Source organism: Phyllobates terribilis, unplaced genomic scaffold, assembly GCF_046119375.1.
Source record: "Phyllobates terribilis strain yellow unplaced genomic scaffold, ASM4611937v1 Scaffold_1__5_contigs__length_1240528914, whole genome shotgun sequence".
Taxonomy (NCBI): domain Eukaryota; kingdom Metazoa; phylum Chordata; class Amphibia; order Anura; family Dendrobatidae; genus Phyllobates; species Phyllobates terribilis.
This window is the reverse complement of record NW_027362761.1, coordinates 1170902300-1170922982: the sequence shown is the minus strand read 5'-3', so window position 1 is coordinate 1170922982 and position 20683 is coordinate 1170902300. Positions and strand designations below refer to the sequence as shown.

Below are 20683 nucleotides of genomic sequence, written 5' to 3'. Positions count from 1 at the left end.
CATTCTGCGTGTGGTAAAAGTGATCAGGCAGCGTTATTCTTCGGGTCAGTACGTTTACAGCGATACTACACTTACTGTATATTTTTTTATGTTTTGGCGCTTTTACACAATAAAACCATTTTATAGAAAAAATATTTTTTTTGCATTGCTTTATTCTGAGAGGTATAACTTTTTTTATTTTTCGGCTGATGGAGCTATATGGTGGATTATTTTTTGCGGAAAAAGATGACGTTTTCAGCGGTACCATTTTTATTTCCATTTTGCTTTTTGATCGCATTTTTTTCCACTTTTTGTTTGGCGATATGAGGAAAAAGCATAGTTTTTTGCTCCGTTTTTTATTTATTTTTATTATGGTCTACACAGAAGGAGTTAATTAGTGTGACAGTTTTATAGCTCGGGTTGTTTCGGACGTGATGATACCAAATATGTGTACTTTTTTTATTTTTGCATAAATATACGGATTTATCGGTTTAATATTTTATTTATTTATTTTGTATTTTTTTTTTAACAGTTTAAAAACTTTTTTTTTTTACATTTTTACTTAGTCCCTGTGTGGGACATTAATTTTTATTTTTCTGATCACTGATATCATGTAATGTAATGTAATAGACATGTATTACATTACATGAGATCTTCCCTGACTGTTTCACAGTCAGTCTCCTGCCTGGCTTCAGCTGCAGGCTGAGCCAGGCAGGGCACCATATATGGCAAATCTGGAGGTGGTCATGTGACCTCCAGCTGCCATAGCAACGTCAGGTCCTGGAAGGTATAAGGGGGCCGTCGGAGAGGTAAGTGGACGACCCCCTCTCCTCCTGCTGTCTTCTATATGCCGCGATCACTATAGATCGCGGCATATAGAAGACAGCAAAGGGTTAACATTACGGGGACCTGATCCAATCAGGTCCCGATGATGTTCCCTGTCAGAGCTATCGCTCTGCACCGCTCCCGCAGCGCTTGCAAGACCCTGGGGGTCCTGAGCGCTGCGGGACCACCCACCATTTTTAAACGTCCGCACTGCACAGAGCCCAGGCAGCGTGGACGTTTATCTACAGTGGGCGGTAGGGAAGCGGTTAACCCAGCAGGAAGTACGGCGGTGTCTAAAATCACTAAAGTTGACAAATCCCCGGGCCCGGATGGGATACACCCGCGAGTACTGCAGGAATTAAGTAACGTCATAGACCATTATTTTTAATCTTAAAAGATTCCATAATAACAGGGTCTGTACCACAGGACTGGTGTATAGCAAATGTGGTGCCAATATTCAAAAAGGAGACAAAAACCGAACTTGGAAAATATAAGCCAGTAAGCTTAACCTCCTACTGTGGGTAAAATCCTCAAGGGCTTCCTAAGAGATGCTGTACTAGAGTATCTGAAGAAGAATAACCTCATGACCCAATATCAACATGGGTTTAGGAGGGACCGTTCCTGTCAAACTAATCTGATCAGCTTTTATGAAGATGTAAGTTCCAGACTGGACCAAGGAAATGCAGTGGATGTTGTGTATATGGACTTTTCAAAAGCTTTTGATACAGTTCCACACAAAAGGTTGATACATAAAATGAGAACAATGGGGATAGGGGAAAATATATGTATGTGGGTTAAGAACTGGCTCAGTGATAGGAAACAAAGGGTGGTTATTAATAGAACACACTCAGACTGGGTCTCAGTTAACAGTGGGGTACCACAGGGGTCAGTATTGGGCCCGCTTCTTTTTAACATATTTATTAATGACCTTGTAGGGGCATACAGTGTAGTATTTCAATATTTGCAGATGACACTAAACTCTCAGGGTAATCAATACAGAGGAGGACAATTTTATATTACAGGAGGATTTATGTAAACTAGAAGCTTGGGCTGATAAATGGCAAATGAGCTTTAATGGGGATAAATGTAAGGTAATGCACTTGGGCACAGGAAATATAATGTATAATTATTTGCTTAATTGTAAAACACTGGGCTAAACTGTCACTGAAAAAGACCTGAGTGTATTGGTGGATGACAAGCTCACATTTGGTGGCCAGTGTCAGGCAGCTGCTGCAAAGGCAAATAAAATAATGGGATGCATTAAAAGAGGCATATATGCTCATTAGGAGAACATAATTTTACCTCTATACAAGTCACTAGTGCGACCACACTTAGAATACTGTGTACAGTTCTGGTCTCCAGTGTATAAGAAAGACATAGCTGAACTAGAGCGAGTGCAGAGAAGAGCGACCAAGGTTATTAGAGGACTGGGGGGTCTGCAATACCAAGACAGGCAATTACACTTGGGGTTTTTACTTTGGAAAAACGAAGACTTAGGGGTGATCTTATTACTATATACAAATATATGAGGGGACAGTACAAAGACCTTTCTACTGATCTTTTTACTCTGAGGCCTGAGACAGGGACAAGGGGCATCTTCTTCATCTGGAGGAAAGAAGGTTTAATCATAATCACAGATGGGGATTCTTTACTGTTAGAGCAGTGAGACTATGGAGCTCTCTGCCGCATGATGTTGTAATGAGTGATTCACTAAAATTTAAGAAGGGCCTGGATGCCTTTCTTGAAAAGTATAATATTACAGGTTATATATACTAGATTCCTTGATAGGGCGTTGATCCAAGGAACTAGTCTGATTGCCGTATGGAGTCAGGAAGGAATTTTCTTCCCCAATGTGGAGCTTAGTATTTGCCACATGTTTTTTTTGCCTTTCTCTGGATCAACATGTTAGGTTATGGGTTGAACGGGATGGACTTAGTCTTCCTTCAACCTTAAAAACTATGTTACTATGTTACAATGGACTTTTCCGTGGTTGTGAGGACAGTTTTATACTTTAGTAATTAGAAACTGATTGAGTTCAAGATTACATTATCTTATAGGCCCCTCTAGAGATTGGGTCCAGCCTGGGGTTGCAACATTCCCTTTACAAAAATTTCTTGTACATAAAATCTACATTAGCAAACAATGGTATTGAGAACAAACTCAAAGACATGAGTGGGAAAGCCACAAGTTCTTATGTCCCACAAAGGAATGTGGAAGCATTAGCAGAAGGAACCCCCTCACCCATATTGCCTCTTCTCCTTAAAACAACACAAATCTTCTGATGAGCTGAAGGAGAAGCTGTCCTGTTTTAAAATCAGATCGTTTCCACTTGTGAAGAAAATTATTTCTAAAAATATTAGGAATTTGTTAATAAAAAATTGTAGTAATAAAAGTAATAGCAGAAGAGGAAAAATATTTCATTCTTTTTCTCTCCAATTTTTGTAATTTTAATATTCATTATATTATCATTAGTGGTAGTAGCAGTACAATAAAATTAACATGACCTAATTTTTAGATTTTTACCTCAATTTTTATTTACTTAACAATTAGTGATGGGAAAATCTGCCAAAATTCTAATTCGAGAGCTCACTTAATATTGGCCAGGAAATTCAATTAGTATTGAATTTACTCTATATAAATTAAATGTACATTATTATGCTCCGCAGTCTCTCCTTCATTTAGCCTCATACACATAGATAAAATGGAAAAAAAATTATAGTAATTCTGCCTCCACCTGTCTCACCGCACAACCCCATCTGGGTGAGGGTAAGGTGAATATTAATTTACTTAATATTTAACAAAGTAAAATAGCAGCTAGTCAGACGCTATTTTTCTGTATTTGCACAAACCAAATAGCAAAAAAATTCAATGATTTAAATTTTTTGCAAGATGTTAAGATTTTATTTGCATTAAACCGACTTAGTCATCTCCAGTAATAATAGTAATAATTAGTAGTAATGTCAAAGAAAAAATATAGACGATCAGCTCTCATATCTACAGGTGCAACAGTGCACGGATCCAAATTCCAAAGGAAACTGTCCATGTAACAAAGGCAGTTGATCCAGCCCTTCAAGTAAGACATGTATTTTTATTAAGGGAAAAGTCCATCCATAAAAGGTATATAATTCCATAAAAGATCCACATAAATATATGGATAAGTATATCATCTGAGGTAATAGTCCCAAGAGGGATGCATTCAGAGTATCGGTTGACGCGTTTCAAAGTGATACTACGTATTCAGGTTATGAATAAGTAGTATCACTTCAAAATGCATCAACCGATCCTCTGAATGCATCTCTCTTGGGAATACTACCTCAGATGATATCCTCAGATCAACTGCATTTGTTACATTAATAATTAGTAGTAGTAACAGATGTAACAATATCAGAAATCGTATAAAAAAATACAATGTGACGATCTCTACTTCACTGCTTCTTTTGTGACTAATGTTAATATTTTAGCATTGATATTTTTTAAGTTATCGTACATTTGATGACTGTAATTAAAAAAAAATACTAAACTTTATTAACACTAAAAGTTATAGGGCAACAGAACGTCAAGACATAATATAATATTTTACAACAACATGAATTTCATTTTCTTTCCATTTGTTAATGGTAATGACTTTATTTGTACTTATTGAAAACACACTTATGTCTTTATAAGATTTCAGCTTTAGCTTTTCTTTTGCATTATTACCTATGTCTTAAACATTTCTTTACAGTATAAGTAATTATTGCAATCATTTTGTTTTTACAGTTTTTTTTTTTTTTTGCTTTTTCTTTTCTACTTTTACGCCTATGTATATTTCAAACATGTCTTTACGTTCCATTACTGTAAACTAAATGTACTTTATTTTTCTTTTATTAAAATTGTCATTGATATTTATTTTGCATATATATATATTTTAAACATCTTTACGTGTCATTATTGTAAACCAAATATATTTGTCTTTTACTTGTAAGATTTTTTAATTTTATTTCATCTTATTCATTTTTTTTGTGCATATGTATATTGGAAACCTAAAGCATTTAAGTCTTATTTATATCTTTATAATTTTTAATTTAACTTTACATTTACTTTTTACATGTATTTTTTAAACACCATCTTTCCTGCCCCTCTGATCAGTGGATGCCCTAGAACCTGACCCACTGCTGAGAGGTTGGAGACCACCGCCCTGTCATAGTTTACATATGAGTGTAGGGAAGATTCACAGACAACCTGTCTGAGGCAAGTGTTAAACACAACTGAATTGAATACCTTTTGTATTTAGCTGTGGACAGAGTGTGCCAATAGCATCATGGTGGATAATTGGGGTCATTCTTTATTTCTATAAGGAAGTGAACTTTGCTTTGTGCATAATCAATGGCTCTCAAAACTTTTTTCTTAGCTGCTAATACCGTAGACTTAAGTTTTCAAAAGTGTAGCAGATACTGTATGTGCATAGCTTCATCTTAATGAAGACTACGCTGGATTTATGATGATGCAGGCAAAATGGAAGTAGAGAATGTGGTTGCCTTATAATGGAGGCTTGAATCTTTCTTGGTTCTGGTGTTTTTGCAGACAAAATTAATGCTTTATACAAGACCATAAAGAGCAACATAAACCTGACAAAGCTGGAAAAACTGTAGTGTGTACAGCATCAAAATTAAAGGTCACATCTTTATACAAGTTCCAAAGAAACATTTTTTCAAAAGGTCTGCAAATCTTTGTCTAAAATAGAATTTAAAAAATGGAGAAATGAATCACAATATATTATAAGCTAACTGACATATATTGTAGAGCGTAATGTCTTAAATAAAAAAAGTCAATATTAAATTATTCTGATGAGTATCTCATAGTATAGTGTACACTAATGATATATTGTTTAATAATAGATTAGTCGTCCAAGAAATAATATACATTATAATAAACAACTAATGAGCAAGTAGATATATATAGTAGATTTTATTGGATCAAAGCAGGAATGCCAATATCATAATGTAGACATTTGATAATTTTGCATCTTGCGCGACATGAATAAAAACGTATGTTTTTTTAATAATAATTTTTTATTTCAATTGTTGATTACATTTTGTATGATAGATGCAAATGTGAAAAAAAGCAAATTACAAGTAAACTGAAAAGTGGGCAGGAAATGCAAGAATTCACAATGATGCACGCAATACTATTCTTATTATTATACATTTAATTCATTTAACAATTTCTTTAAACAATTTAATTCTTAACAAAAGAAAAACTTACGTTTTAGAGACAAATTATTGTTATGCTATTTTATTTAAACTGTATATTATTGTACTTATTTCTTTAATTTGTTATTGCTAATTAATTATTAGAATTACAGTTATTTTCACTTGTATTTAAAGTATTTCAAGAAGTTAAGTTGCTTAACGGATGTTTCATTTCGTAATTTCTTTTAAAATGCTATAATCAATGTAAGAGGTAGTCAAAAGTATTTGAGATTCGCATAGTTCATGTGAATAACTTGCCTTTATCAGCATCAAGTTTTTTTAACTTTTATTTCAGTTTTAATTTGTTAGGAAAAAAGTCTTGAAATGCAATTGCAGACAGATCCGTAGAATAATAAATGGAGAAAAAAAAACACATTGTTCTTTTTCAACCGACCGGTCCAACTGGTTGTTAAGAACAAATAAAACGAAAACACACCAATCACTGGCCTCTGGCAGGGAGGACCACTACTCCAGAGAAGTATAAAGACAGCACTTCAAATCCATTAGGCATCTGTTTTCAGAAAGACTTTAATTTGTGAAGGTGCTGAAGAAGAGCATGAACTCAATTCATCTTCCAGCTCATCAGGAATCTACAAACCTTCATCAGATTCATCCAAAAAGTGCCCAGGAGGCAACAGAGATGGCGGCACACAGCGAAAACATCAGCATGTACCACCAGCAGAACTTATATTCAGCACCAAGGGTGGCCAACTTTGCAATTGGGAACTATTCACCTTCAGCCAACTCTTGCTTATGGCTTAATTGTCCAGGAGTCCACAATATGCCTAGCTATCTTCATGGGAACAACCCAAGCTCATATATGCCACCTTCTTATGGATCCCATAGACAATTCCTGCCAAATTCGTCACGTTGCAGTGGTTCGGATTTTGCTTGGTTATCCATACCTTCTCAGGAGGAACTTCTGAAGATTGTGAGGCCTCCATATTCCTACTCAGCTCTTATTGCTATGGCCATACAAAATGCTCAGGAAAAGAAACTAACCCTGAGCCAAATATACCAGTATGTAGAGGACAATTTTCCATTTTATAAGAAGAGTAAAGTAGGATGGCAAAATTCTATTCGCCACAACTTGTCTCTGAATGACTGTTTTAAGAAAATGCGAAGAGATGAGAATGACCCAGGTAATAATATGACTACAATTATCCTAATTATATTTTTAGTCGCAATAGTATTAGTATTTTCCATCGAGTCTCCCTTGGTTTTGTATTTTAATTTCTTTTTTTTTTTTATTTAAAATGTCAAATCATAAGTTAAATCACTTAAAAATATCTGTAAATATCTTCCAATCTGCAATTCAATTCATAGAGTTCTTACCTTCAGGTGGCCCAAGTATAGTCCTGTATAGAGCAATAGTACAAATAAAAATTAACAGTTTGGTAGAAAACATATTTTTTCATAAGTGTATTGACTTTTACATCCAACCTCAAACAGGAAGAATTATTTTAACAAAAAAACCTTTTGAAATACTTTAGATTTTTCCCCTAAATGACTTGAAATTTCCCATAATTTTTTTCAATCATGTTTTTCACTTAGTGAAACAGTAAAAATGTCTTTATTTTCATAGGTTTGTTTTAAGAATCTATACTTTAGTGTTGTTATATTTAAATGTATTTATTGTTTCTAGTTCATTAAATTTGAAAAATAATAATTTTTATTATTTTTACAATGTTTAGGCAAAGGCAATTACTGGACCTTGGATCCTAACTGCGGGAAGAAGTTTGACAATGGGAAATTTTGTCGGAGAAGAAAGCGCAGGTCAGAATCCAACAAGCCTGATGCTGTCTTGGAAAAAGGTGAAGAAGGTGGCATAGATCTAGGGAGTAATGTTAGTGATAACCCATCCATGATGACCCCATCATTCCCAGAGGTGGAAGCCTCTTCAAAAGATTGGAATAGCACATTTCCCACAGAAATCACCTCTACTCCTTGTGTCAATAACTTTTTTAGCAGTATGACATCCTCTTTGGACTCCAGCTCAGTGAACAGGCAGGTGTCTCTGGGGCTGGTCAACGAACTCTCCCAGAGGAACGCCACTGAACTAAGCAATGGCACCTCAGCTTCCTTAGTGGATCCATTTGCAGATTTGCAGCATACTATACACCTCAATAGAAGCCCCTCTTACAATTCTTTCACAGGTTCCCTTCAAAGCAGTCAATTCGATAGCCATTTTCACAACAATTTCAGTGTCGACAGCTTCATATACTCCAGAGCGGGCACCAAATTGTAGCCCCAGGAGAGAAGTTAGGTAACGTTGGCTGCTGTTGGCGGAGATATTTGTTTTTTATATATATTTTTTTGGAACTAGTGCAAATGCGCAATATGGAAATTGGACTTGAAAACATCTACTGGGATGTCTTCAAGAAAGAACACATTATATTCACAATAGGCTGCCACTGTTTTACATCTCAGAATTTCCATAGGACTTTTTTTTAGCGTTAACGGTAAATGACAATGCAGAGTTATCTGCCATGTACATAGTTTAATATATTACACAATGTGTAAATTTGAGAGAAGCGGGTGGCTTTTTTACTGTTTTATTTATCAATTTTGATATTTTTATCTTTTATTATCCAAGAGACTGTTTGTATGAGTTTTGCAATAAATCGTGTAATAAAAAATTTGTTTTTGAATTACATTTTCTTACCGATCGGGAAAGAAAAATAAGTGAAAACAAAAGGGGTTTCATGAAAAAAAGAAAAAGTGCTTTTGTTATAAGGATTTCTATATCTTTTGCAATCTATTTATCTTGTAGCTATATACCCATATATCTTATCTCTCCATCTATATCAAATATATTTATCAATGTCGTATAATCAGTCTATTTCACATCTATCAATGTTTGTATTTCATATCTAATTATCTCTCATATCTTTCTTAACTAACTGCTGCATATATATATATATATATATATATATATATATATATAATATACACTAGATGGTGGCCCGATTCTAACGCATCGGGTATTCTAGAATATGTCTACCGACGGTGGCGTACTTATTTTAAATCTGCCGCCAATTGGCTGGAGACCGTGTTTAAATTTGGCGCCACATTCGCAAATTGGTCGCCGCGGGTGGCCGGGAGCAACCAGCAGAGCGGTGTTTAAATTTGGCGCTGATATTGCTGATTGGTCGCAGCCGAAGGCCGTGACCAATCAGCGAACCGTGTTAGTGAGGACCGGGGAGCATCCGCCTGCCTTATAATGCCCCATGCAGGATGTCACTCACCCCCCCGATATAATTCCCCATGCAGGATGTCACATTCCCCCCTCCCTTATAATGCCCCATGCAGGATGTCACATCCCCCCTCCCTTTTAATGCCCCATGCAGGATGTTACACCACCCTCCCTTATAATGCACCATGCAGGATGTTACACCCCCCTTATAATGCCCCATGCAGGATGTCGCATCCCCCCTCCCTTATAATGCCCCATGCAGGATGTCACATCCCCCCAATAGTGGCCCATGCAGGATGTCACATCCCCCTCCCTTATAATGGCCCATGCAGGATGTCACATCCCCCCTCCCTTATAATGCCCCATGCAGGATGTCACACCCCCCTTTATAATGCCCCATGCAGGATGTCACTTCCCCCCCATATAATGCCCCATGCAGGATGTCACATCCCCCCTATATAATGCCCCATGCAGGATGTCACATCCCCCCTCCCTTATAATGCCCGATGCAGGATGTCACATTCCCCCCTTTCTTATAATGCCCCATGCAGGATGTTACACCCCCTCCCTTATAATGCCGCATGCAGGATGTCACATCCCCCTTCCCTTATAATGCCCCATGCAGGATCTAACACCCCCTCCCTTATAATGCCCCATGCAGGATGTCACACCCCCCTTCCCTTATAATGCTCCATGCAGGATGCTACACCCCCCTCCCTTATAATGCCCCATGCAGGATGTCACATCCCCCTTCCCTTATAATGCCCCATGCAGGATGTCACATCCCCCTTCCCTTATAATGCCCCATGTAGGATGTCACATCCCCCCTCCCTTATAATGCCCCATGCAGGATGTAACGGGTCTGGGAGGTGGAACCTCTGAGCTACTATACAAGGGGGCGGTCCTTGTAAGGGAGCGGGTGGTGACCAGGGAAGACGGGCAGGCAGTCACAGCAGGTGACCGGGACAGTCTCTGAGTGAACGGGCTGGAGGTCACGGCAAGTGACCGGGTCAGTCTCTGGATGAACGGGCAGGAGGTCACGGCAAGTGACTGGGGCAGTCTCTGAATGAATGGGCAGGAGGTCACGGCAAGTGACCGGGGCAGTCTCTGGATGAACGGGCAGGAGGTCACGGCAAGTGACCGGGGCAGTCTGTGGATGAACAGGCAGGAGGTCACAGCAAGTGACCGGGGCAGTCTCTGGGTAAAGGGTTGGTACGACCTGTGGCGGCTGATGGTAGACGTGAGCTCCCAGGTGAGCAGGCGAGAGTCTCTGGATAAACGGGTGGTCACAGCATGTGACGGCGGAGCCTCCAGAAAGACCAACAGACAGGCGGCAGATGAGCGCTCCCAGGTGAGCGGGCAGAAGTCACTGGACAGGCGGGTGGTCACAGCACGTGACGGCAGAGCCTCCAGGTAGGCTAGCAGACAGGCAGCAGATGAGCGCTCCCAGGTGAGCGGGCAGGAGTCACTGGACAGGCAGGTGGTCACAGCACGTGACGGCGGAGCCTCCAGGTAGGCTAGCAGGCAGGTAGCAGATGTGTGCTCCCAGGTGAGCGGGCAAGCTGGTCCATAGACAGACTGACAGGAGTTGGAAGGCAGACCGTCGGACCTCAGGCAAGCAGGCAGGTAGCTGATGTGCGCTCCCAGGTGAGCGTGCAAGCTGGTCCTTAGACAGACTGACAGGAATTGTAAGGCAGACCGTTGGACCTCAGGCTAGCAGGCAGGTAGCAGAATATCAGGCAGGAATAAGACAGCAAGCTGGCAGGAATCTGGCAGGTATCTGGCAGGTAACTGGCAATGGGACCTGAGGGCTGAAGCAGAGTAGTGAACAGTGCAACAACATTGCTCGGGCACCTCCATTTTGGAGGAGGTGCCTTATATATCGTGAAGTCCTCCGGCCATTGGCCGGGGACTCCTTAGGATGGCGCGCGCGGCCCCTTTAAGAGGGAGGGAGAGCACGCGCGCGCGCCCTAAGCACAGTGGCCGGGAAGGAGCGCGCGCTGCCAGCAGAGCGGGAGGAGGATGCCGGGCACGGAGCAGAGATGTGAGGGGAACAGCGTCCCTGCCTAGCAGAGGGCAGGGACGCCGGCACTACAGTACCCCCCCCTTTAGGCCCCCCCTTTTTTAGGCCAGACAGAAATTTAGCAAGGATAAGAGGGGCATGGATGTTCTCCCGGGGCTCCCATGTTCTCTCCTCAGGACTAAACCCCTTCCAATCCACTAGAAAAAAGGTCTTTCCTCTTACCCTTTTGGTGGCAAGAATGTTCTCTACCTCAAACTCGTCCTTAGCAGAAACCGGAGCAGGAGGCGTACCTGTAGACTTGGAAAAAGAGTTAAGAACCACAGGTTTGAGGAGAGATACATGGAAGGAGTTAGGGATCCGTAAGTTGGCCGGGAGTTTCAATTTATAGGCCACCGGGTTGATCTGACTGATGACCTCCAGAGGACCGATGAACCGAGGCCCTAACTTGTAAGAAGGTATCTTGAGTCGGACATATTTAGATGAGAGCCAGACTTTATCTCCAGGACGAAATTGTGGAGGATCCAGGCGTTTTTTGTCAGCGTGTCTTTTCATCCAATCGGACGACTGAAGGAGTGCGGATCGGGTACTCTCCCAAATAGAGGAAAATTTGCTAACGAGAGATTCCGCAGCCGGGTTGTCCACAGAGGTGGAGACAGGAAAAGGAATCCGAGGATGCTGACCGAAGACTACAAAAATCGGGGATTTGGAGGAGGATTCGCTCTCGTGATTGTTATAAGAGAACTCGGCCCATGGTAGTAGATCCACCCAGTCTGAATGATGGGCATTAACGAAGTGCCGGAGGTAACTGGTCAGGTTCTGATTGATCCGCTCCACTTGACCATTGGACTGTGGGTGGTAAGCGGAAAAGAAGTCCAGGGTGACGTCTAGCAGTTTACAAGTGGCTCTCCAGAAGCGTGAGGTGAACTGTACCCCACCATCCGACACGATGTGGAGGGGCAGGCCATGAAGACGAAAGATGTGACGAATAAAGTCTTTAGCTAGCTCGGGTGCAGACGGGAGGCCTGGCAGGGGAACGAAATGAGCCATTTTGGAGAAGCGGTCAGCGACCACCCAAATGACCTTACAACCGGCAGAGACTGGGAGGTCAGTTATAAAGTCCATTGCTATATGCTGCCAGGGGGCAGCAGGTACAGAAAGCGGAAGGAGGCGACCGGCTGGCAGATGTCTCGGAACCTTGTTGCGGGCGCAGGACACACAGGCAGAAACAAAGTCTATTACGTCCTTGTGCAGGGTAGGCCACCAGTAGTGCCGGGTAATAAGCTGGAGGGTCTTTTTCTGACCGGCGTGGACAGCCAGTTTAGACGAGTGACCCCAGTGAAGGATCTTCTCCCGATCAGGTACTGATACGAACGTCTTTCCGGGAGGGAGACGATTTAGACTCAAGGGAGCCACCTGCATTACTCTGGCGGGATCGATGATGTGTTTCGGATCTTCCTCGAGATCAGACACCAGAAAGGATCGAGACAAGGCGTCCGCCTTGACGTTTTTGTCAGCCGGGCGAAAATGAAGAACAAAATCAAAGCGAGCAAAAAACAAGGAACACCGGGCTTGGCGCGGGTTAAGTCTCTGGGCATGCTGGAGGTAAGCCAAGTTCTTGTGGTCAGTGTAAATTATTACCGGGTGAAGAGCCCCCTCGAGCAGGTAACGCCACTCCTCCAATGCCAGCTTGATGGCCAATAACTCTCGGTCTCCTATGGAATAATTGCGCTCTGAGGAGGAGAAGAGTTTAGAGAAGAAGCCGCAAGTTACCATCCTCCCGGAAGATGATTTTTGAGTAAGTACCGCTCCGGCTCCAGTGGAGGAGGCGTCAACTTCCAGGAAGAACTGCTTGTTGCCGTCCGGGCGATGCAGCACCGGGGCGGAAGAGAAGGCCTGTTTTAAGGAAAGAAAGGCCTCCTCTGCTTCGGGCGGCCACTCTTTGGGATTAGTACCCTTATGGGTGAGCGCGGAAATTGGGGCAGTCCGGGAAGAGAAGTGTGGTATGAAGAGGCGGTAGTAGTTGGCGAAGCCCAGGAACCGCTGAATGGCCTTCAACCCCTCCGGTCGAGGCCATTTCTCGATGGCAGACAGTTTCTCTGGATCCATTTGTAGGCCGGTCTGAGAAATAATGTAGCCCAAAAACGGAAGCGAGGTCTGCTCAAAGAGGCACTTCTCGTATTTAGCGAAGAGGTGATTCTGCCTGAGCCTGAGCAGGACCTGACGAACGTCCCTCCGGTGAGTCTGGAGATCCGGAGAGAAGACCAAGATGTCGTCCAGGTACACCACTACGCAGGAGTAGGGAAGGTCCCGGAAGATGTCATTGACCAACTCTTGAAAGACGGCAGGAGCGTTACAGAGACCAAAGGGCATTACCAGATATTCATAGTGGCCGTCCCGGGTGTTGAATGCCGTCTTCCATTCATCCCCCTGACGGATACGAACCAGGTTGTACGCCCCACGGAGGTCCAGTTTGGTGACGATTCTAGCCCCCCTCAGATGATCAAATAACTCCGGAATGAGCGGAAGGGGGTACTTATTCTTCACCGTGATCTGGTTAAGGCCTCTATAGTCTATACAGGGACGGAGAGAGCCGTCCTTCTTTTTGACGAAAAAGAAGCCTGCTCCCGCCGGGGAGGTGGATTTCTGGATGAATCCCCTGGCCAGATTCTCCTCAATATATTCGGACATCGACCGGGTCTCAGCAGCGGATAATGGATAAATACGCCCACGGGGAGGAGTAGTACCGGGTAACAGGTCGATAGGGCAGTCGTATGGTCTATGAGGGGGTAGTGTCTCTGCCTCCTTTTTATTAAAGACATCAGCATAAGACCAATAAGGAATCGGAAGTCCAGGTAGATTAGCTGGGGTAGGAGAAGGACGGACGGGATGGATGGGAACCACACAGGTCTTATGGCAGTCCTGTCCCCAGCGAAGGACTTCTCCGGTCTGCCAGTCAAGCACGGGTACATGTCTCTGGAGCCAAGGTAAACCTAGCAAGAGGGCGTGAGAGAGTCCAGGCAGAACATGAAAGGAGATACTCTCAGAATGCAGCATTCCCACCTGCAGAGTAATGGATTCGGTGATGAGTTGGATGGGGCGTGGTAAGAGACCCCCATCCACGGCAGCAACAGACAAGGGTACAGCCAGAGGTTTGGTGGGGATGCGGTATTTCTCTACCAGGGACTGTGAAATAAGATTCCCGGCTGCTCCAGAGTCAAGTTGGGCTAGTTCGAAATAACGGTTCTCCCCGCAGACGATTGAGACTGACAGCAGCAGAGATGGAGAGGATTTATTCTTGTCTAGGTCGACCTCTCTGAGCGAACCTAGACACAGGCGTTTCCCGACCTCTCTGGGCAGGCACGGATCCGGTGCTCCTTACTGCCACAGTAGAAGCAGCTCCCCTCGGCACGGCGTAAGTCCTGACGGGTTTTGACCATCTTGGTCTGGTTGACCTGCATAGGCTCAGGAGAGTGTACCTGGGGAGAGACGGAGGGAGTGACGGGTTTCTGAAAAGTAGGAGCTAGACGTGGAAACCTCCTCTCACGGATGACCTCTTTGGCACGCTCCTGGAACCGTAGGTCAATCCGGGTGGCAAGAGTTATTAGGTCATCGATAGTGGTAGGAATGTCCCGACCGGCAAGTTCATCTTTAATACGGCCGGACAGACCTTCCCAGAAGACGGATACCAGAGCGTCGTTATCCCAGGCCAGCTCCGAGGCAAGGGTACGGAACCGTATGGCATATTGGCCCACGGTGAGACTTCCCTGACGGAGGCGTAGCAGTGATGATGCGGATGAGGTCCTCCGTCCGGGTTCGTCGAAGACTTTCCAGAAAGCCGTGAGAAAGGCAGGCAAGTCAGACACCAGGGGGTCTCCTCTCTCCCATAGAGGATTTAGCCAGGCCAGGGCCTCCCCGGTGAGATGGGACATGATGAAGGCAATTTTGGCCTGGTCGGAGTTAAACTGGTGGGACAGGAGTTCAAAGTGCAGGGTGCACTGATTTATGAAGCTCCGAGCCTGGGCGGAGTCGCCTCCGAAGCGAGGAGGTGCAGAAAGCCGGGGTCCGGGGTAGGATACCATGGTATTAGTGGACAGCGGAGTTGCCGGATTGCGAGTCCTGGCACTGGCGGAGGTTGCTGGCGGAGCAGTCAGAGTGTCCAGGCGAGAATTGACATTCCGCAGGTGACCCAGGATGAACTCCTGTTGGGACCTCTGACGGGACAGTTCATGACACAGGTCCGAGAGCGAGGGAGCTTGGGTGCCACCGGCTTCCATGGCCCGAGCAAACTGTAACGGGTCTGGGAGGCGGAACCTCTGAGCTACTATACAAGGGGGCGGTCCTTGTAAGGGAGCGGGTGGTGACCAGTGAAGACGGGCAGGCAGTCACAGCAGGTGACCGGGACAGTCTCTGGGTGAATGGGCTGGAGGTCACGGCAAGTGACCGGGGCAGTCTCTGGATGAACGGGCAGGAGGTCACGGCAAGTGACCGGGGCAGTCTCTGGATGAATGGGCAGGAGGTCACGGCAAGTGACCGGGGCAGTCTCTGGATGAACGGGCAGGAGGTCACGGCAAGTGACCGGGGCAGTCTCTGGATGAACGGGCAGGAGGTCACGGCAAGTGACCGGGGCAGTCTCTGGGTAAAGGGTTGGTACGACCTGTGGCGGCTGATGGTAGACGTAAGCTCCCAGGTGAGCAGGCGAGAGTCTCTGGATAAACGGGTGGTCACAGCATGTGACGGCGGAGCCTCCAGGAAGACCAAGAGACAGGCGGCAGATGAGCGCTCCCAGGTGAGCGGGCAGGAGTCACTGGACAGGCAGGTGGTCACAGCACGTGACGGCGGAGCCTCCAGGTAGGCTAGCAGGCAGGTAGCAGATGTGCGCTCCCAGGTGAGCGGGCAAGCTGGTCCATAGACAGACTGACAGGAGTTGGAAGGCAGACCGTCGGACCTCAGGCAAGCAGGCAGGTAGCTGATGTGTGCTCCCAGGTGAGCGGGCAAGCTGGTCCTTAGACAGACTGACAGGAGTTGTAAGGCAGACCGTCGGACCTCAGGCTAGCAGGCAGGTAGCAGAATATCAGGCAGGAATAAGACAGCAAGCTGGCAGGAATCTGGCAGGTATCTGACAGGTAACTGGCAATGGGACCTGAGGGCTGAAGCAGAGTAGTGAACTGTGCAACAACATTGCTCGGGCACCTCCATTTTGGAGGAGGTGCCTTATATATGGTGAAGTCCTCCGGCCATTGGCCGGGGACTCCTTAGGACGGCGCGCGCGGCCCCTTTAAGAGGAAGGGAGAGCGCGCGCGCGCGCCCTAAGCACAGTGGCCGGGAAGGAGCGCGCGCTACCAGCAGAGCGGGAGGAGGACGCCGGGCACGGAGCAGAGAGGTGAGGGGAACAGCGTCCCTGCATAGCAGAGGGCAGGGACGCCGGCGCTACACAGGATGTCACATCCCCCCCCTCCCTTATAATGCCCCATGGAGGATGTCACATCCCCCCCCTCCCTTATAATGCCCCATGCAGGATGTCACATTCCCCCCTCCCTTATGATGCCCCATGCAGGATGTCACATCCCCCCTCCCTTATAATGCCCCATGCAGGATGTCACATCCCCCCTCACTTATAATGCCCCATGCAGGATGTCTCATCCCCCCCTCCCTTATGATGCCCCATGCAGGATGTCACACACACCCCTACTTATAATGCCCCATGCAGGATGTCACATCCCCCCCATAGTGGCCCATGCAGAATGTTACAGCCCCGTCCCTTATAATGCCCCATGCAGGATGTCACATCCCCCCTCCCTGATAATGGCCCATGCAGGAAGTCACATCCCCCCTATATAATACCCCATGCAGGAAGTCACATCCCCCCCCCATAGTGGCCCATGCAGGATGTCACATCCCCCCCCTCCCTCATAATGCCCCATGCAGGAAGTCACATCCCCCCCATAGTGGCCTATGCAGGATGTCACATCCCCCCTCCCTTATAATGGCCCATGCAGGAAGTCACATCCCCCCCTATATAATACCCCATGCAGGAAGTCACATCCCCCCCCATAGTGGCCCATGCAGCATGTCACCCTCCATCATTTCTAATGGCCCCTCCACGATGTCACACACCCCCACCCCACCATGTAATGCCCTATGCCCCCGTACAATAAAAATAAAAAATCCAATACTCACCTCACTTCTCAGCTGTTGCTCCGGACTCCAGCGTAGCTGGCATCTTCCCACTGCGTGCTGTGACCGCTCAGGAGAGAGCGCGGTGTAAAGACGTCACAGAGCAACAGCGGAAGACACAGGAGCTGCTGCGGAGGCACGGGGAGGGGTAAGTATGGCGCCGGGGCCCTGAGTAAGAGGGGTGAGGGGAGGGGAGGGGAGGAGAGGGGAGGGGAGGGGAGGAGAGGGGAGAGGGGAGAGGGGAGTGGGGGCGTCACACTTGCCGTTGGGAGATAAGCGGCCGTAGCCACTGATCTCCCAAAGGTAGCCGCATGGAGGTCAGCGGCGCCTCCGGTCGGGGGACTTATGCTGCGAGCAGCCGGTTGCATCTCCCGGCTGCATCGCCGCTGACCTCCGTGCGACAGATGAGCCGCTAACGGCCGCCATCTTTTTCTGAAATGCCGCGTCGCTGATTGGCCGCGGCCGGAACAATCAGCGACGCGGTATTTTCTGGACAGAAGGACAGACAGACAGACGGGATAAGACAATTACATATATTAGATATATATATATATATCTTTCTATTCTATCAAATATCCTTAGATCTCTCTATCTCATATCTATCCATCTATTTCATATCAATCTCTTTCGTACACCAAGGGCTCCCATAGTTAAATTTTTCTTAGAGATAATTAAATTGATGATAAGTAAATGAATTCCCTGTTTTGTTCACTCTGCCAACCAAAAATAAAAAATTCTTATGTAGTCCAAAATGGTATTAATAAAACCTTCAACTCTTCCCATAGAAAAAAAGCCTCCTCCTTACAACTCTTTATGCTGATAAAAAATGTTATAGCTTACATGTTTTGTAAATCAGTGTCTTACCATGCAAAAATAGCAAATTCTAAAAATACCATGTTACCCGGGGGTTGCTGCGATCATACTGACTGTTAGGCGTCGGTCTGGTTCGGGATTCGAAATGGGTCCAGGACCTTCTGTGGTCCCCATTTCAGTCGTCAGTCTCAACGCCGAGCTGGTCCACGAGACATACAGATTGTCTCCCATGTATTGGCACCTAGCAAGGTTAAGCATAGGTTGCAGAGGGAGACAGGGTGCTTGGAGTTTAAGTCCAGGATTGGCCGTACTGAGCATGCCCGTGACCTGGCAGATCGTGATTGGTGGGTTGGCACCCACCTGACCCGGTGACCTGGCACCGCCTGATTGGTCCATGGGTAAAGTCACCAATGGCGCGTCGGTGGGCAAGGCTTAGTCTTTAAAAGGCCCGCCCACAAACATGGCAGCATGCTCTGGTCATTGAGCAGTGATGCTATGGTGTGGACGACTCTGTTCCACGTGTAGTTTACGCTAGGCAGGTTAGCTCCATAGAGGCAGGTAGCTTCGTCTAGCAGTCTGGCTCAGCCAAAGGGGTCGCCTAACACCCCTCTTTAATTCTATACAGAGAGCATTGTAAAAGACAGACAAGTGGGATGCTGACGCTAATGATGGTGTCATCGCCACTCACCATCTTGGTGTACTCCTCAAAGTTTGTCAGGATGGTGCATATGTCAAACATCCAGGTCCACTCCTGAGGTCTTATGTGTGGAGTGTAACGGGTCTGGGAGGCGGAACCTCTGGGCTACTATACAAGGGAGCGGTCCTTGTAAGGGAGCGGGTGGCGACCAGGCAGGCAGTCACAGCAGGTGACCGGGACAGTCTCTGGGTGTACGGGCAGGAGGTCACGGCAAGTGATCAGGGCAGTCTCTGGAAGAACGGCCTGGAGGTCACGGCAAGTGACCGGGGCAGTCTCTGGAAGAACAGGCTGGAGGTCACGGCAAGTGACCGGGGCAGTCTCTAGGTAAAGGGTAGGTACGACCTGTGATGGCTGAACCTCCAGGTAGGCTAGCAAGGCAGATGGAGGATGTGTGCTCCCAGGTGAGCAAGCGAGAGTCTCTGGAATAGCAGGTGGTCACAGCACGTGACGGCGGAGCCTCCAGGTCGGCAAGCAGGCAGGTAGCGGAGAAGCGCTCCCAGGTGAGCGGGCAAGAGTCTCTGGAATAGCTGGTGGTCCCAGCACATGACAGCGGAACCCCCGGGCAGGCAAGCAGGCAGGTAGTGGAGAAGCGCTCCCAGGTGAGCGGGCAAGAGTCTGGAATAGCTGGTGGTCACAGCACGTGACAGCGGAGCCTCCGGGCAGGCAAGCAGGCAGGTAGCGGAGAAGCGCTCCCAGGTGAGCGGGCAAGAGTCTGGAACAGCTGGTGGTCACAGCACGTGACAGCGGAGCCTCCGGGCAGGCAAGCAGGCAGGTAGCGGAGAAGCGCTCCCAAGTGAGCGGGCAAGCTGGTCCATAGACAGACTGACCGGAGTTGTAAGGCAGACCGTCGGACCTCAGGCAAGCAGGCAGGTAGCTGATGTGCGCTCCCAGGTGAGCGGGCAAGTTGGTCCTTAGACAGACTGACCGGAGTTGTAAGGCAGACCGTCGGACCTCAGGCAGGCAGGCAGGTAACAGGAAATCAGGCAGGATTAGGACAGCAAGCTGGCAGGAATCTGGCAGGTAACTGGCAGGTAACTGGCAACGGGACCTGAGGGCTGAAGCAGAGTAGAACGGTGCAACAACATTGCTCGGGCACCTCCATTTTGGAGGAGGTGCCTTATAAATGGTAAAGTCCTCCGGCCATTGGCCGGGGACTCCTTAGGACGGCGCGCGCGGCCCCTTTAAGAGGGAGGGAGGGCGCGCGCGCGCGCCCTAAGCACAGTGGCCGGGAAGGAGCGCGCGCTGCCAGCAGAGCGGGAGAGGGACGCCGGGCACGGAGCAGAGCAGTGAGGGGAACAGCGTCCCTGCCTAGCAGAGGGCAGGGACGCCGGCACTACAGTACCCCCCCCTTTAGGCCCCCCCTTTTTTAGGCCAGATAGAAATTTAGCTAGGATGAGAGGGGCATGGATGTTCTCCCGGGGCTCCCACGTTCTCTCCTCAGGACCAAACCCCTTCCAATATACCAGAAAAAAGGTCTTTCCTCTTACCCTTTTGGTGGCAAGAATGTTCTCTACCTCAAACTCGTCCTCAGCAGAAACCGGAGCAGGAGGCGTACCTGTAGACTTGGAAAAAGAGTTAAGCACCACGGGTTTGAGGAGAGATACATGGAAGGAGTTACTTTCAGAATGCAGCATTCCCACCTGCAGAGTAATGGATTCGGTGATGAGTTGGATGGGGCGTGGTAAGAGCCCCCCATCCACGGCAGCAACAGACAAGGGTACAGCCAGAGGTTTGGTGGGGATGCG

At 46.6% G+C, this 20683-nt stretch overlaps 1 protein-coding gene across 1 annotated transcript; it reads left to right on the top strand.

Moving 5' to 3' along the window:
• Positions 1 to 6591: 6591 nt before the first annotated feature.
• LOC141173009 (forkhead box protein I1c-like) lies at positions 6592 to 8283 on the top strand. The gene is made up of 2 exons (XM_073657631.1): positions 6592 to 7177; positions 7730 to 8283. Exons 1-2 carry the CDS (start codon positions 6592 to 6594, stop codon positions 8281 to 8283), a joined length of 1140 nt encoding a protein of 379 aa, XP_073513732.1.
• The last annotated feature ends 12400 nt before the right edge of the window (positions 8284 to 20683 follow it).